At 37.8% G+C, this 18,376-nt stretch overlaps 1 protein-coding gene across 1 annotated transcript in view; it reads left to right on the top strand.

The window, feature by feature from the left end:
• ZEB1 (zinc finger E-box binding homeobox 1) overlaps nt 1-18,376 on the top strand; it is a 193,804-nt gene that overhangs the window by 130,174 nt on the left and 45,254 nt on the right. Inside the window, exon 3 of the mRNA XM_060006348.1 lies at nt 18,161-18,223. Within this exon, the coding sequence (XP_059862331.1) occupies nt 18,161-18,223 (63 nt within the window). The remainder of the gene's footprint in view (nt 1-18,160; nt 18,224-18,376) is intronic.

The raw sequence follows: 18,376 nt of genomic DNA, 5'->3' as shown, positions 1-18,376 counted from the left end.
CAAACACAGGAGCTGCCTGGAGAGCAGTGTGTGCAGCTCCTTTGTCATCAGCTCTACTGCGCGTGTTCCAAGTACTGCTTTCCAAGTTACTTAGGTTCTTTCTTGTCTTCCCCGCCCCCTTCAGTGTGTGATGTCATTCATCTATAATACAGTTAGGTTCCTTTGTTGATGTTTGTATTTCATTTTTTATTCTGTCTGCTGAGTGATTTATTTTGGGGGGGTGGAGCGGGGAACAGGGACATTGTCGTGGCTGTAAAGGTGTACTGTGCAGAAAGATACACTCAGACAAGTGTCACACTTCCCCCCCCAGTCCCTGTTTTCCCTCTAGTTAATAAAAATGCTACTCACAGAGGTATGCATTATTTTGAAACTATTTTATACGTAAAGTGTACACTGGAATTGAACAAATAAGTTTGTTGAGGATGGTGAGACCCAGATTTCTCACTGTCAGAAAGAAGTTACAAACAAGGGGAAGAAAGGAGGCTAGAATAAACGCTGTGGTGTCCGATTGGAATCAGAGGTACCAGAGTGAACTCATGGTTCTTTATGTCTATAAAGATAAATACAAAATTATACATGGGTATATGCAGGTGTTAGGGTACATACATGTATCTCCCAGCTCTGTCTGCTGAGAAGGCATGGAAGCAGTGAGAGGCAGTAGCAGTGAGTGTATCCAGTGCGCAGACCTGGGATTCGCCTACCATCTCCTGTAGAATGACTGTACCCAGGCTCCTTGCATGAATGACTGATTCTAGAACTGAGGGGGGGGGGAAATATGAGATAAGCCTGGAACATAAGTAAGAAAGTGCTAAAAAGTTTATGAAGGCATATCAAGGGACACAAGAGCTGCCTGGAAGGAGCTCCCCATGGCCAAATCTGGAACAGTTTTGGCAGCAAAATAATGATGATAGTATTGGATTATAATCTATAAAATAAAATACCCATTCATCCATATTGATATAAATACTTAATACATGGGGGAGAAGGGAAAGCTCCTCCTTACAGTGTAATTCCAGTTGTAAATTAAGTAATTAGGGGAATGGAAAAGCGCCATTTGGCAAACACCTTGGTAATAATTGTTGCAGGCAAGAACCATCAATGGACGCTAAAATTAGTGGGTACAAGTAAAATGAGAAAAGCGTGTATCTGCATAGTCGCAAAGTATTTCCCCACCAGACAATTATAAAGAAAGGCATAATAACTAGTATAAAGAAACGTGACAGCATCTTAACCAGGTGATCAAGGTTACTGTCACCAGTAGTAGCACACGCTGACACCACACACCACTGGTGAGAGGCACTAACAAAGGCACATCGCTTCAGAGACAGTTTCGCTCAAAATGTATTTCCTCAATCCAATCATTAGAAAACGTCAGAGAAATCAGATTGAGGGCATCTTACAAAATAAGTGACCAGTACTCTTCAAAATTGTCAGTGTCAGTGTCATAAAAAACAAAGACTTGTCGGAGACCGACTGGATTGTCAAATTTTGGAGGAGACGAGGAGACATGACAACTGAATGCACTGTGGGATCCAGAATTGATTTCTGAACCAGAAAAGAAAAGGACGTTAAGGGGGGAGAATGGAGAAAGTCAAATAAGATCTGTACGTGAGTTATAGTATGGCATTAATGTTATTATAATGGTGGTCGTAATAGTATGGTGATTATGTGAGAAACTGGTTGAAAGGTATACAGGAACTCAGTGCTATTTTTCTTTTCTATAAGCCTAAAATTATTTTAAATCAAAAAGGTTTTTTTTTACAAAATAAAAAATATTTTAATATGCCTATACATATCATATTCTAACTGTAGAAAATCAAAAGCAAGGTAAAATTTTGAAAAAAAATCAGAGGAGAAAAATACTTTATATACAGAAGAACAAGAATTAAAAATTACAGCCAACTTCTCGTCAGAAACCAAACCAACAAGAAGAAAATGAATGAAATATTTTTTTTAACATCTTTATTGGAGTATAATTGCTTTACAATGGTGTGTTGGTTTCTGCTTTATAACAAAGTGAATCAGTTATACATATACATATGTTCCCATATCTCTTCCCTCTTGCGTCTCCCTCCCTCCCACCCTCCCTATCCCACCCCTCTAGGTGGTCACAAAGCACCGAGCTGATCTCTCTGTGCTATGCAGCTGCTTCCCATTAGCTATCTACCTTACGTTTGTTAGTGTGTACATGTCCATGCCTCTCTCTCGCTTTGTCACAGCTCACCCTTCCCCCTCCCCATATCCTCAAGTCTATTCTCTAGTAGGTCTGTGTCTTTATTCCTGTCTTACCCCAAGGTTCTTCATGACATTTTTTTTTTCTTAAATTCCACATACATGTGTTAGCATACAGTATTTGTCTTTTTCTTTCTGACTGACTTCACTCTGTATGACAGACTCTAGGTCTATCCACCTCATTACAAATAGCTCAGTTTCGTTTCTTTTTATTTCTGAGTAATATTCCATTGTATATATGTGCCACATCTTCTTTATCCATTCATCCAATGATGGGCACTTAGGTTGTTTCCATCTCCGGGCTATTGTAAATAGAGCTGCAATGAACATTTTGGTACATGACTCTTGTTGAATTTTGGTTTTCTCAGGGTATATGCCCAGTAGTGGGATTGCTGGGTCATATGGTAGTTCTATTTGTAGTTTTTTAAGGAACCTCCATACTGTTCTCCGTAGTGGCTGTACCAATTCCCATTCCCACCAGCAGTGCAAGAGTGTTCCCTTTTCTCCACACTCTCTCCAGCAGTTATTGTTTCTAGATTTTTTGGTGATGGCCATTCTGACTGGTGTGAGATGATATCTCATTATAGTTTTGATTTGCATTTCTTTAATGATTAATGATGTTGAGCATTCTTTCATGTGTTTGTTGGCAGTCTGTATATCTTCTTTGGAGAAATGTCTATTTATGTCTTCTGCCCATTTTTGGATTGGGTTGTTTGTTTTTTTGTTATTGAGCTGTATGAGCTGCTTATAAATTTTGGAGATTAATCTTTTGTCAGTTGCTTCATTTGCAAATATTTTCTCCCATTCTGAGGGTTGTCTTTTGGTCTTGTTTATGGTTTCCTTTGCTGTGCAAAAGCTTTGAAGTTTCATTAGGTCCCATTTGTTTATGTTTGTTTTTCTTTCCATTCCTCTAGGAGGTGGGTCAGAAAGGATCTTGCTGTGACTTATGTCATAGAGTGTTCTGCCTCTGTTTTCCTCTAAGAGTTTGATAGTTTCTGACCTTACATTTAGGTCTTTAATCCATCAAAAAGGTTTTTTTTAATCCTGGTCAAAATGAAGCAAAACCCCCTTTTCTTTGAGTTTCATTAGTATATCTGAAAAAAAAAGTTGGAGTTTTCAAAAAGATTTTTCTCAATAAACAATAATAGAACAAAAGGAGGAACACTGAAACATAGTAATAATTCAGCTTACAGAGTGCATGTGCTGTCGAATCTCTGGCCAGATCTCTGGCCTTCATCCCTGCCTTAGCCTGTCTGATAGAATGTCTGATGTCCCGTCCCTGAAGGCCTCGGGCACGGCCGTCACTGTCCTCCCGGTCTGCTCCAGGTTGCCGGCAGCCTTATCCCAGAGCTGGTCTCCATACCTGGAACTTTGGGGGCAAGGATGAGTCAGGCTCATTCTGCCTTTCATCCGGGCTTTTGTATTCGGGTCTAGTTTGGGTTTGGAGAGATATGCATCTTTTCTGAAAAACACTGGAGGGCTGGGAAGGCTGGCACAATCATGAACATTCACCTGTAAAGCCAACTTCCACACATCAGCACAGAGAACTAACACCGGGTGGATGCACCTGTACAGGCCTGCTGCTGACTGCTTTCCCAAACATCATTTTCTTTAATTTTTATAACAACTCTGTGAGATAGCGTATTAGCTCCATTTTACAAGTAAGGAAACTGAGCCTCAGAAAGGTTAAGTATCTTGTTAAGATGAAACATTAAATATGGAAAGCCAAGATTTAAATCCAAATCTATTTGACTGAAAAGTATGCTATTTTCTTTTCCTTATAGACCAACAGAAAAATATATATATACGTTGAATATAACATCATTATGTGACATACATGTATAGAGGAACAGGATGTAATTTCATCATAGGATACATCCATAGAGATCTCTTCTGTGGTGCTTCTGTCAGCACTGAACTCTTCTCTGTTTCATGCTCCCCTTTCTAATTGACTTAATGACCTCCAAATCTTAATTTTATTTTAAATTTCTATCTTTATGTTTCCTTCATATATCTGTTTGTATTTCATTTTTATATTTTAAATATAAAAGCCTTCATTCCCTTCTTCTCATAGGCAAGTTACATTGAGTTGGCCAGAGCGTTCGGTTTTTTCCATAAGATGGCTCTAGTAGTGCATAGTTGTCTTTAACTTCATTCGAAACAATTTTGTTAGATTGTATTGTGACAGCTGTCCTATCAGTATGCATTTTTAAAAAAACTTACCAAAATTGGTGAAGTTTTGTGTAGCCATTTTAATATTGAAGATGGAAGAAAAAAGCAACATTTTCTGCGTATTATGCTTTATTATATGCAACTGAAATGCAAAAACAGATTTGTACGGTGTACGGAGAAGGTGCTGTGAGCGACCGAACCCGTCAGAAGTGGTTTGCAGAGTTTCATGCTGGAGATTTCTCGCTGGACGGTGCTCCAGGGTAGCCCGGTTGAAATGATAGCGATCAAATGGAAACAGTAATTGAGAACGGTCAGCGTTACACCACGCAGGAGATAGCCGACATACTCAAAATATCCAAATGAAGCGCTGAAGATCATTTGCGTCAGCTTGGTTATGTGAATTGCTCTGATGTTTGGATTCCACGTTAAGTTAAGCGGGAAAAAAACCTTCTTGACCATATTTCTGCATGTGATTCTCTACTGAAACATGATGAAAACGTTACGTTTTTAAAACAAATTGTGACGGGCAATGGAAAGTGGATTCTGTACAACAGTGTGGAATGGAAGAGATCATGGGGCAAGCGAAATGAACCACCACCAACCACACCGAAGACCGGTCTTCATCCAAAGAAGGTGATGTGTGTATGGTGGGATTGGAAGGGAGTCCTCTATTTTGAGCTCCTTCCAGAAAACCAAATGATTAATTCCAACAAGTACTGCTCCCAATTAGACCAACTGAAAGCAGCACTCGACAAAAAGTGTCCAGAATTAGTCAACAGAAGACGCACAATCTTCCATGAGGATAACGCAAGACCGCATGTTTCTTTGATTACCAGGCAAAAACTGTTACAGCTTGGCTGGGAAGTTCTGATTCATCCACCAGATTCACCAGACATTGCACCTTCAGGTTTCCATTTATTTCGGTCTTCACAAAATTCTCTTAATGGAAAAAATTTCAATTCCCCGGAAGACCGTAAAAGGCACCTGGAACAGTTCTTTGCTCAAGAGAAAGTTCTGGGAAGATGGAATTATGAAGTTGTCTGAAAAATGGCAGAAGGTAGTGGAACAAAAAGGTGACTATGTTGTTCAACAAAGTTCTTGGTGAAAATGAAAAGTGTGTCTTTTATTTTTACTTAAAATCTGAAGGAACCTTTTGGCCCACCCTCTAGACTATAAACATCCCCATGGCCTCCGGCAAGGCCAGGACCTAGTAATTGCTAGATGATTCTTGGTTTTCAGGCCTATGGTATCTGATATCGAACCCTACATCACAATCTTCTTCTTGGCTAGCCAGCAGATAGATGTTGCCCTCTTTCTTCTCCTTGCTCTAAGGCTATTTAACCGCTTGGCTGGTTTTCTGTTGCTGCCGTAACAAATCACCAGCACACTCAGTGGCTTAGACAACACAGGTGTATGGCTTCACAGCGCTGTTGGCTGTACGCCCGTGACAGACCTCACTGGGCTCAAATCTGAGTGTTGACAGAGCTGCGTATTTTTCTGGAGATCCTAGGAGAGGATCAATTTCCTTACTCATTTGGAGATTGGTGGAATCAGTTCCTTTTGGTTGTAGGACCAAGGACCCCACAGGACAGTTCCATCAGCAAAGAACTCCTCACTGTACCCTTTTTAGTCACACCTTCCTCCTACTGCAAACCCTGGCGGCCACGGCCTCTTCTCCGTCACTGTGGTTTTGGTTTTTTGAGAAGGTCATATAGATGAAATCACAGCATAACACATTTTGTGTCTGGCTTCCTGCATGCTGCATGCCTTTGAGATCCATTCATCCTGTTGCAAGGATAAGTACTGTGCTCTTCGTTGGAGAGTAGTGTTCCATTGTATGGACGCACCACAGTTTATCCGTTCACCCACTGAAGGACATTTGGCTGTTCCCCGTTTGTGGGGATCATTAATAAAGCTGTAAACACTGGTGTATGTGTGGGGTTTTGTGAACAGTTTTCATTTCTCTAAGGCTAACTTGTAGTGGTATTGTTGAATAAAATGTTAAGTGTACGTTTAATGTTTTAAGAAAATGTCAAAGTGCTTTCCAGAGTGGCTGTTACCCCGCCAGTAATGCAGGAAGATGGAGTTTCTGCACATCCTCACCACTGCTTGGTTTTATCGGTTATTTTTTACTTCAGCCATTGTAATAAGTGTGTCTTTATCATGTGTCGCTCTCCTGTGCATTCCCTTGATGGCTAGTGAAGTTGAACATTTTTCATGTGTTTGTCTGCCATCTGGATATCCCCTTCAGCGAAGTGTCTGTTCGTGTCTTTTGTGCATTTATATAAACAGGGTTTTAGTTGTAAGTTTTGAGTGATCCTTTTAGTTGTAGCAAATATTTTCTCCCAGCCTATAGCTTTTCATTCTCTTATCCTAGCCTTTCACAGAGCAAAACTCTTAGATCCATTGAGGTCCTGTAACAGTTTTTCCTTTTATGGATCATGCTTTGGTGTCATGTCCAAGAACTCTTTGCTTACCCCAAGATTACTGGAATTTTCTCCTTTGTGTCCTTCACTTTTATATCAGCTCTATGATCCATTTTCAGTTAATTTTTTATAAGAGACAAGGTTGAGGTGAGGTTCATTTTTTTGGATATGGTTGTCCATTTGTTCTGATATTGTTTGTTGAAAAGACTGTCCTTTCTCTGTTGAATTGCATTTGCACTTGTGTCAAAACTTAATGTCCATATTGTGAGGATCTGTCTCTGGACTCTGTTCTGGTGGTCTGTGGGTCTGTCCCTTTGCCAGTACCACATCATGTGACTACTATGACTTTATCCTAAGTCTTAAAATTAGGCAATGACATTCCTCCACCTTTAATTTTCTTTTTAAAAATTGTTTTGACTATTATAGTTTCTTTGCCTTTCCATGTGAATTTTAGCATAATCTTATATATATAAAAAAATCCTGCTGATATTTTTATTTAAATTGTGTTAAATCTGTAGATCAATTTTGAGAGAACTAACATCTGTAATATGTTGAGGAGCCCCTATCTTTATTTTTTCCAGCTTTATTGAGATGTATTTGCTATGTAACATTGTTTAAGATGTACAATATGACTTGATATATGTTTTTATTATGGAATGATTGCCATAATAAGGTTAGTTAACACATCCATTACCTCACATAGTTACAACTGTGTGTATGGCGGAAACATTTAAGATCTATTCTCTTATTAGTACTTTCGAACTGTAATACAGTATTGTTAACTATATTCATCATGCCATTCATTAGGTTCCCAGAACTTACTCATAACTGGGAGTTTGTACCCTTTGACCACCATCTCCCATTTTCCCCAGCCCTGGGCAGCTGCCAATCTGCATTCTGTTCTGTGAGTTATGTTTTTAAGATTCTGCCTATAAATGAGATCACGCAGTATTTGTCTCCCTTTGACTTATTTCACTCAGCATAATGCCCTCAAGTTTCATCCATGTTGCTGCATAGGGCAGGATTTGCTTCTTTTTTGCTGCTGAATACTATTTCATTGTGTGTGTGTATGTGTATACATACCACATGTTCTTGATTCATCTCTTGATGTACACTTTGTTTGCATGTCTTGGCTATTGTAAATAATGCTTCAGTGAACATGGGAGTACAGATATTTCTTGAGACAGTAATTTCTTTTCCTTCAGATGTATACCTAGAAGTAGGATTCCTGGATCACGTGGTAGTTCTATTTTTAATTTTCTTGAGGAACCTCCATACTGTTTTTCATAGTGGCTGCACCAGTTTACATGCCCAGCAGTACACAAGGGTTCCCTTTTCTCCACACCCTCTCCAGCATTTATTATTTGTAGACTTTCAAATGATGGCCATTCCGACCCGTGTGAGGTGGTACCTCACTGTAGTTTTGATTTGCATTTCCCTGATGGTAAGTGATACTGAACACCTTTTCATGTACCTCTTGGCCATCTGTAGATCTGCTTTGAAAAAAATTTCTATTCAGGTCCTTTGCCCATTTTTAAATCATTATTTATTTTTTTACTGTCAAGTGGTATAAGTTCCTCGTATATTTTGAATATTAGCCCCTTTTCAGATGTACGGTTTGCAGATATTTTCTCCCACCCCATAGGTTGCCTTTTCACTTTGTTGATCATTTATTTTGCTATGCAGAAGCTTTTTTAGTTTGATGTATTTCTTCCTACTTGTTTATTTTTTATTTTGTTGCTTGTGCTTTGGTGTCATATCTAGAAAATCACTGCCAAGACCAGTGTCAAGGAGTTTCTTCCCTGTGTTTTCTTCCAGGATTTTTATGGTTTCATGTCTCACATTGAAGTCTTTAATCCATTTCTAGTTAGTTTTTGAGAGTGATACAAGATAGGAGTCCAGTTTCACTTTTACATGTGACTGTCCAGTTTTCCCAACACCATTTATTGAAGAGACCATCTCTTGCCCATTGAGTATTCTTGGCTCCCTTGTCAAATATTAGTTGACTGTATACATGTGGGTTTATTTCTGGGCCTTTGATTCTTTTCCATTAGTCTGTGTTTTTAATGCCAGTACCATACTGTTTTTATTACTATAGCTTTGTAATATGGTTTGAAATCAGGAAATGTGAGGCCTCTAGCTTTGTTCTTATTTCTCAAGATTGTTTTGGCTATTCAAGGTCTTTTGTGATTCTGTATAAATTTTAGGATTTTTTTTTCTATTTCTGTAAAAAATGCCACTGGGATTTTGATAGGGATTGCATTGAATCTACAGATACCTCTGGGTAGTATGGACATTTTAACAATATTAATTCTTCTAGTTCATGAACAGAAGACATCTTTCCACTTATTTGTGTCTTCTTCAATTTCTTTCATCAGTGTTTTACAGTTTTTAGTGTACAGATCTTTTACCTCCTTGGTTAAATTTATTCCTAAGTATTTTATTGGTTTTGACACTGTTGTAAACAGATTGTTTTCTTTATTTCTCTTTCAGGCAGTTCACTGTTAGTATATAAAAATGCAACTGATTTTTTGTATGTTGATTTTTTTTCTTGTCCTGCACAGGTATTGTTTGATTTCTTGCATCAGTGTTTTGTAGTTTCAAAATGCAGGTCATTACATGTTTTGAGAGACTTAAAACAGGTCATTAACATGTTTTGAGAGACTTAAAACCTATGTCTTTCATTTTTGAAGGGAGAAACTATTGTGAATGTTTTGTTTTTAATTAAGTTTCCATTTGTTCATTGCTATTATATAGCAAGCAATATGATTCATTTTTGTGTGTTGCCCTTGTATCCTGCAGACTTGCTAGTTCTAGAAATTTTTTGTAGATTCCTTGAGATTTCTATGTAGACAGTCTTCTCTTCAAATTGGGACAGTTTTTCTTCCTTTCTAATCTGTATAACTTTTATTTCTTTCTATTAAAAGATGTCAGGAGTGGTGAGAATGGACATTTTTCCTTTCCCCAATCTTAGAGGGGGAAGTATTTGATCTTTTACTTTTAAATCTAATGTTAACTGTAGCTTTGTTGTAGATGCTCTTTATCAAACTGAGTAAGTTTTCATTTCTAGTTTGCTGAGAGTTTTCATCATGAAGAGATGTGAAATTTTTTCAAATGCTTTTTCTGCATCAGTTGAGATGATCATGCAGTTTTGCTTCTTTAGCCTGTTAACACAGTAGAATGCATTACTGGACTTCCCAGTATTGAACCGGCCTTAGATTGATTCCCTGGAAAGCCCCTCTTAGTCATTGTGTTTTCATATATTGCTTAATATGACTTGGTAATTTTTTGTGGAAGATTTTTGTGCCAATGTACATGAGAGATATTGGTCTATAGGTGGGTTTTTTTTTTTTTTTTTGCAATGTTGTTACATGATTTTGATATCAGGGTAATGTGGACCTCATAAAATTAGTAGGAAAGTCTTCCTTTCTCTTCTATTTTCTTGAAAATATTATTTAAATTTAGTGTAATTCATTAACTGTCTGGAAAAATTTAAAGTAAAACCATCTGGACCTAGAATTTTATATTGTTTGGGGGGAAGGTTTTAAACTCCAAATTCAATTTTTAAAACAGTTATAGGAATATTCAAGTTAACCATCTCATCTTGGATGACTTGTAGTAGTTTCTAGTTTTTGAGGAAATGATCCATTTCAAAGTTTTCAAGTTCATGTGTGTTAGAGATGTTAACCTTACAGGACTGCTTTAAGGAAAATAGCTCACAATTACATAGCACTTACTATGTGCCTGGTACAGTACTAAGCATATACTATATTGATTTAATCTTCACAACTACCCTAAGAGGTACGGTTACTATCCTCCAAATTTATATTTTGTAAACTGATTATGTACTGCCTCACAGATTTCATAATGGACATACAAAATTTTTCATCTTAGGTGTAAATAATTACAAAAACAATCTAATTTCTAGCACATTAAAAATGACATTTTAACATCATTCTTATATGTGAAATCCATAGCAATTTAATACCTTCATTTAATACTTTCATTCATTTTTTTAAAATATGAATAAGCTCTTCTTTAAGAGCCAGAAATGTATATCTTAATGTTTACTCCTTGGACTCATAGTGGTCCCTTATAACCCTTTTAATATCTTCTGGCTTTTCAGTGATATCCCCTTTTCATTCCTGGTGGCTTCCCTCTTTTTTTGTCAGTCTTACTTAAGGTTTGTCAATTTTATTGATCTTTTCAAAGAACGTTTTATTGTTTTCTTCTGTTATTCTTTTTTGAATTTTATTGATTTCTGATCTTAATACTTCTTCCTTTCTGTTTGCCCTGGGTTTATTTTTCTCCTCTTTTCCCATTTCTAACATGGAAGCATAGAATTTTGATTTGAGTCCTTATTTTATAACATAAGCATTTAATAATGTAAATTACCCTTTAAACAGTGTTTTAGGTACATTCCACAAATTTTGATACATTGTTTTTCATTTGACCCATGGGTTCTTTAGAAGTGTGTTAATTTCCCAAGTGTTTAGAGATTTTCTCCTCTTTCTTCTACTGATATCTAGTTTATATTCATTATGGTAAGAACATACTTTGTATTATATATATTTTTTAATTTGTTAAGTTTTGTTGTATGATCCTGGATGTGATCTGTCTTCATGAATGTTCTATGTGCATTTGAAAAAGATTAGGTTGAATGTTTTATAAACGTCAATTGGATCTGGTAGTTGTTAATGTTACCTAGTTCTTTATATCCTTGCTGACTTTATCTGTCTGCTTGTTCTGTCAATTAATGTGAGAGGACTATTGAAGTCTCCAGTTATAATCATGGATTTGCCTCTGCTTTCTGTTCTCTCATTCACCTATTTTGAAGCTCTGTTGCTAGATTCATACAAATTTAAGACTGTTATGTCTTCTTGGTGAATTGACCTCATCATTATAATGTTTCTCTATATCTCTGGTAATTTCCTTAGCTCCAAAGCCTACTTTGATATTAAAATACTCCCCCTAGCTTTCTTTTCATTAGTGTTTGTATGGTATATCTTTTTCCATCCTTTTACTTTTAACATACCTGTATCACTACGTTTGAAATAACTTATTTGTAGAGAACTACAGATGGAGCTTGCTTTTAAAAATCTGTTCTGACAATCTCTGTCCCTTAATTGGCTTGCTTAGACCACTTATATTTAATGTAACTTTTGGTGTTTGGGTTTAGGTTTATGATTGTATATTATTTGTTCACCGTTTTTTCATTCTTCTGTTTCTTCTTTTCCCGTCTTTTTTGGACCATTTGAATATGTTTTAGTATTACATTTTCACTTATGTATTTCATTTTTGACTATCTCTTTGTATAGATTTTTTTTTAGTTGTTGCTCTGTTTTTTAAAATTTTTTTATTGGAGTATAGTTGCTTTACAATGTTGTGTTAGTTTATGCTGTACAGCAAAGTGAATCACCTATATGTATACATATGTCCCCTCTTTTTTGGATTTCCTTCTCATTTAGGTCACCACAGAGCATTGAGTAGAGGTCCCTGTGCTATACAGTAGGTTCTCATGAGTTATCTATTTTATACATAGTACCAGTAGTGTATATATGTCAATCCCAATCTCCCACTTCATCCCAAACCCGCCCCCCCCTTTCCCCCTTGGTATCCATACATTTGTTCTCTACGTCTGTGTCTCTATTTCTGCTTTATAAATAAGACCATCTATACCAATTTGTTCAGATTCCATATATGAGTTAATATACGATATTTGTTTTTCTCTTTCTGACTTACTTTGCTCTATAGATTTGAGTGTTGCATGCTTTTCACAGTCTACTTAGAATCAGTATTTTACCAAGTGAAATATAGAAACCTTGCACCCACTGGGTCCCTTTACCCTCCTTCCTTCATGTTGTAGTTGTCACATGTAGTTGTCATTTCTCATGTTCTCCTTCATTCCTGACATTTCAAGTTTCCCTCTAATAGCATTTCCCCTTCTTTATGAAGATCTCCTTCTAGCAGTTCTTTTAGATGAGGTCTCCTGTCAGCGAACTCTGCTAGGTTTCTTTTTTCTAAGAATCTCTTTATTTTACCTCCAGTTCTGAAGTATATTTTCACTGGATGTGGAATTTAGGGTTGAGAGGCTTTTCTTTCTTTTAGCGCTTTAAAAATGTTCCACTTCCTTATGGAATCCTTAATTTCTAATGATAAATATGCTGTCTTTTGAATCATTCTTCCCTTTATAGTCATGCTACATTTTCTCTCTTTTCAAGATTTTTTTAATTTTCATTTTCAGAGTTTGACTCATGATCTGGGCCTGGATTTGGGGGGCTTTACCCTATTTGAGATTCAGTTAAACTCTTGAATCTATTAATTTGTGTCTTGTTAAATTTGGGATGTTTTTAGACATTATTTTTTCAAATATTTTTTTCTGTGTCATTCTCTTTCTGGGACTCACGTGACATGAAAGATACTTTATTATTATCCTACACATCTCAAGATTATTTTTTAATCATTTACTCTCTGTTTTTCAGATTAGATAATTTTTTTCATTGCTCTATCATCATGTTCACTGATCTTTCCTCTTTCATCTCCATTTTGCTATTGAGCCTATCGAGTGATTTTTTTTTTTTTTTACATTTTTGTCACTGTAATTTTAGTTCTAAATTTCCTTTTGATTCTTTTTTATATCTTCTATTTGCTGATGAGAGTTTGCTGAGACTTTCTATCTTTCCACTCTTTTCAGGAGTGTTCACCCTTACTTCTTGGAACACCTTTCCAGTAGCTGGCTTACAGTCTTTGTCCTATAATTTCAACATCTGTGTCATCTCAGTGTTGCCATTTTTGATCACCTTTTCCCACAGGCACTGCGATTTTCCCGGTTCTTTGTACGCTGGGTGATTTTGGATTGTATTCTGGACATTCTGAGTATTGTCTTATGAGACCCTTGTTGTTATTTAAATCCTGTGGAGAATTTTTGTATTTTTGGTTTAGCAGGCAATTCAGTGTATCAGGCTGTAAGTTCCAGGCACCTTTCTGTGGGTTGTGGTTCCAACATCAGTTCAGTTTTCAAGCCTTTGCAGTGCTTTTCAGGTCTGTGCCATGCAGTGGCCAGCCTGGGACATGAGTAGTGATCTTATCCCACACTTCAGTTCTCAGAGTCTGTGGTCAGATCCACATGTGAGAAGCTTGGGATGCACCCTGGAGCTCACAGACAGCTTTGTGCAGTCTCTCTCCCATGCCCCTCCCTCTCCACCGTCTCCTCAGTATTTCCAGTTCCTTGGGACTCCCCTGTTCAGTCTTCTGACAAAAACCTGGGACTTTGTTGCCATACCTGATGCGTACTTCCTGCAACTGTGACTGCGAGAAGACAGGGAGGAGGAACTCAGTGGACATTTGTGCACCGTCTTCAGGCTCTGGTCCTCTGACTGGAGAAGAAGGTCCCTTTCCCTTGGAGTTTTAGGTACCCTTAGGCCCCTTCTGTCCCCATGGCCTCTGCCACCACCGTGGAATGACCTGGGGGCTGGGACACTAGACAAAAGAGGGAAACATGCGTATTTCTCCTTCTCTGAGCCCCTTCCTGCTCCCTGAGCCTAAAGCAGACGGCTTTCTTAGCATGCGCTTCGTGCCTCAGTGCTGGCGTCCAGCTTCTGGGCCTCCCTGGACCCAGGCCGGGGTGGGAGGGGTCACTTCCAGCTCCGTGGCCCAGTCTTCCTCCCTGCCTGCCTTCCTGCTGTGGTTCACTTCCAGAGGCTTCACACTGCCCCTGCCTGCATCCCCCCAGGTGCTCTAGCTGCATCCAGTGGGACACACAGGTGGTTTATCTCCATCTTAACCAAAGCTGACCCCAGGTGTATATTTTTTTTTACCATTATCTAAGTTAACAGGTATTCATGGAGGTTGTGAATTATATTTACTGTGACATTGATGGGCAGTTATACCAAAAGTATATTAATACATATGTAGAACCTAAAGGATATTAGAAGGGAAGATGGCACTGTCTGGAAAGGTTCTGAAAAAGTACATAATGAAACAAATGTTTCACCCCTAAATAAAGTTTGAATACTATACTAATACTAATACTATACTATACTATACTATCGGCGTTTGCTTTTTGGATAGTATTCCTGTAATAGGAACAGCGGGGTGGGGATAGCAGAGAGCAGGGTCAGGGAAGACTTACAAAATGAGAGACATGTGAACTGATCTTTAAAGAATCAGATTAGTAGAAGTTACTCAGATGAATGGGTAACAGCATTCTCGCAGAGAAAACAGCTTGAGAAGAAGCAGGTATACATGTGCATGGCATATGTGGATGTGTGTCATCAAGGAAGAGACAAAAGCAGGAAAGGAAAATCTGATTCATTTAGCCACTTACTGTGCCTTATTAGCCTTTGCTACAAAGTGTTCCCACAGAAACATGTGAAATGGTTAGAAACACCCTGGTATGAATTTCAGAAATGCAAGGTTTAGGATTTAGAACATGTGTTAAATCAGTCCTGTACTTTGCACTATTCTATCTTGCCATTGATAGTAAGCTTCTGGATTTTTAATTAAAATCAATTGCATTTGTCATTCTTACTTTTACTTGCTAGGAATTTCATCCTTTGGCAGAATGAACAAGTGCTGTCTATTTTGATCTAAATGTGTGCTATCTGCCTTTGACTTTTTTAAAACTAAGCTTTCAATTTTGAAATAATTATAGATTCACAAATAATTCAGTTTTAGATCTACAAATAATACAGAGAGCCCTTGTACCTTTTACCCAGTTTCCCCCAGTGGTAACATCTTGTAAAACTGTAGTGCAGTATCATAACCAGGATATTAACGCTGACATAGGTGAGATACAGAGCATTCCATCACCACAGGGCTCCCTACTTGGCTTCAGACAACCTACCCTCTCCTCCCCTCCACCCCACCCTTAACCCCTGGTAACCACTAAGCTGTTCTCCATTTTTGTAATTTTGTCATTGCAGTAATGTTATGTAAGTGGAATCATACAGTATGTAACGTTTTGGATTGCCTTTTTTCACCCTCCGTAATTTCTTGGAGATCCACTGAAGTTGTATGTATCAGTAGTTTGTTCCTTTTTGTTGCTGAGTCGTAGTTTATGACTTATTGCAGCTATATTTTACCCTTTTTAAAAAACTAAAGTCTTGTTACTGAGGAGTTTTTCCTTTATGTATCTGCTTTGGAATTTAGACTAAAAGCCAAAGCCGCAGCAGCATTCTAGTTTTCCTTCCTGAGTTGCATTTAGGTGGGTCAGTCGTAATGTGTTGACATTATTAAGTCTTACAGGAGAGAAAGTCTTATGTACAAGTAGATTCAACTACTTTACCCCTCATATATTTCTTAAAACTAGAAGTAAGATCAGAACACATGAGGGAGAAGGCTGCTTGAGAAATATTTAGAACAGCCCCTGTTCCAAGACACCCTCGTGCTGATCCCCGGACAGAGCAGTGGGCGGTGGGGGGGCTGTCCCAGGTAGCAGTCTGCAGCAAGAGGTGTGTGCCCACCTTACAGCCCAGCATCAGCACCGTTTCTGTTTTCATTAGTTGACATGGTTTTAGTTATTGAACCAAAATTCCAGCCCCAGTAATGAGGGAAAGAATGGACACTCCCGGGTTTCGAATGTGGTGAGTGTGGGACCAGATTCTGACATATGCCGCATACTCATCTAAGCAGCCTAGATTTTATTCCAGCAGAAGGAATGAAGAAGTGAATAATTTAATTGAATCGCACACAGTGTTTAAATTAGCTATAATAATAACTGTAAGTAGTAAAATTAATAAGGTCCAAAATACCACTTTAAACTTTAATATCAGTGTTATCTTCCACCTTAGCAAGTCGTAACTCTGCCTGCTTTGATCTTCATTTGAGGAGAAATAGAGAATGCGCATATGCAATAATAAGTACCTGTATTACTATCGTATAATTGCCCACTTGGCACACTGTTTATTTTAGTTTAAGTAGATGCTTTGGAGGAAGAGGAAAAAAAGACATTAGAGATTTTCAGACACTTACCAAATTCTAGTGTTTATCCTACAGTATTGTTAACACTTGACCAGGGATTTTTAAATTGTCATTTTGCTGATGGCAAATACAAAATGAGAATTCTTCGGCAGAAGTTAGTCTCATCATTATCCACTTTAGACAGTGGTTTTTATGCTGATCTAGAGAGGTCTGTGCATATTTTAACTGTTTTTCACATAATGATCATCTTTAAGTAGTAACATAACAGTTAACGAGTATAGATAATCCGCTGAATAAATCCACCCGACAATCCAGGACACTTAAGGAAATACATGCTCTAATGTGAGCACGTTTTACTTGATTCGTGCTCTATTTCTCAATTCAATTATCAAACTTAGGGGAAATGTAAATCAAGATTTTTGACTGACATATTCAATGGGATTGATTGGAGTGAAGATAAACTACACAATGTTTTAATATGACTGTAAGTCTTCTGATCATAATTATGATATATACTCTGAAAGCAGTTTTTAACTTATCTTTTGTATGTGCACAGGTTCTTAATAAACTATTTAATGAATAAAATGTACCTAAATATATAAAGCCAACTTTCTGCTTGCCTAAATAATGTGCATATTTACGCTGATCTTACGAGTTCATTACAAACATATATAGGTGGCAGAGACAGATAAACACCTAAAATGCTTATTAGTACCTACACTGTTATCATTTATTACTACTTGTCAGTAGTTAGAATAATAAATACAGTGAAAGAAAAAGTATCGTCCACAGGTGTTTGCTCTGGGCACACTGCAGTTCGGTCCAGCCTGCCTTCTGCTTGTCCAGGACTCCGTCTCGTGAGGGGGCCAAGGTGGGGTAGCAGGTAGGCTTTAGAGCCGTTCAGACCTGCAGGCAAGTCCCGCCTCCACCACCCAGCAACGTGTGTCCTTAGGCAGGTGGTCTAACCTCTTAAAGCCTCATGTTTTGGTGGGGTTTTTTAAATTTATAAGAAGGTAGTTATGAAGATTAAAGGAAATGAGTTGATAAGGCATCTAGTACAGTGCCCAGTACGTAGCAATCTGTGCTTCGGGAAGGAGATGCAAAAGGGAATCCTACTGCCTGTAGGTAGGTCTCCTCTCCTAAAAAATATGCTTAGAATTCTAAGACATGTATGCGTTCAGAATTACATATACATCTTCACTTATTTTGCTTCACTAAAATATCTGAGTTTTGTAAAACTATCTGCTTAATTTCTTTAAAAAGCTTTTCCTTACTAGGAGATATTACTATACTTATAAAAGGGAAAAATCCAAACCAAATATAATCTGAAAGTTTCCTTTTCAGATTTCTAGAAGTTAAAATGTTGGTGAGAGGTGGATCTATTTTAATGCTTTGTTCTTTGATTTTAGCAGGAAAGGAAGGACAAGAAATCCTGGGGCCTGAAGCTCGGGCAGATGAAGTGGGAGGTACAGGTAACTCTTGCCTTTTTCACGCACACTGTCGTCCTTGAACAAGGCCTTTTGTGTCACTGGTTTGTGCATCTGTGAGTCCTGAATCTGTTTCCTACTCTTCATCTTGCCCCCTTTAAATGTTTAAGTACCTAGGCGTGTGGGACACTGTATGGA

Source organism: Delphinus delphis, chromosome 2 (genome assembly GCF_949987515.2).
Source record: "Delphinus delphis chromosome 2, mDelDel1.2, whole genome shotgun sequence".
Taxonomy (NCBI): Eukaryota; Metazoa; Chordata; class Mammalia; order Artiodactyla; family Delphinidae; genus Delphinus; species Delphinus delphis.
Note: the sequence above shows the minus strand (reverse complement) of the source record. Positions and strands in the feature narration are given on the sequence as shown.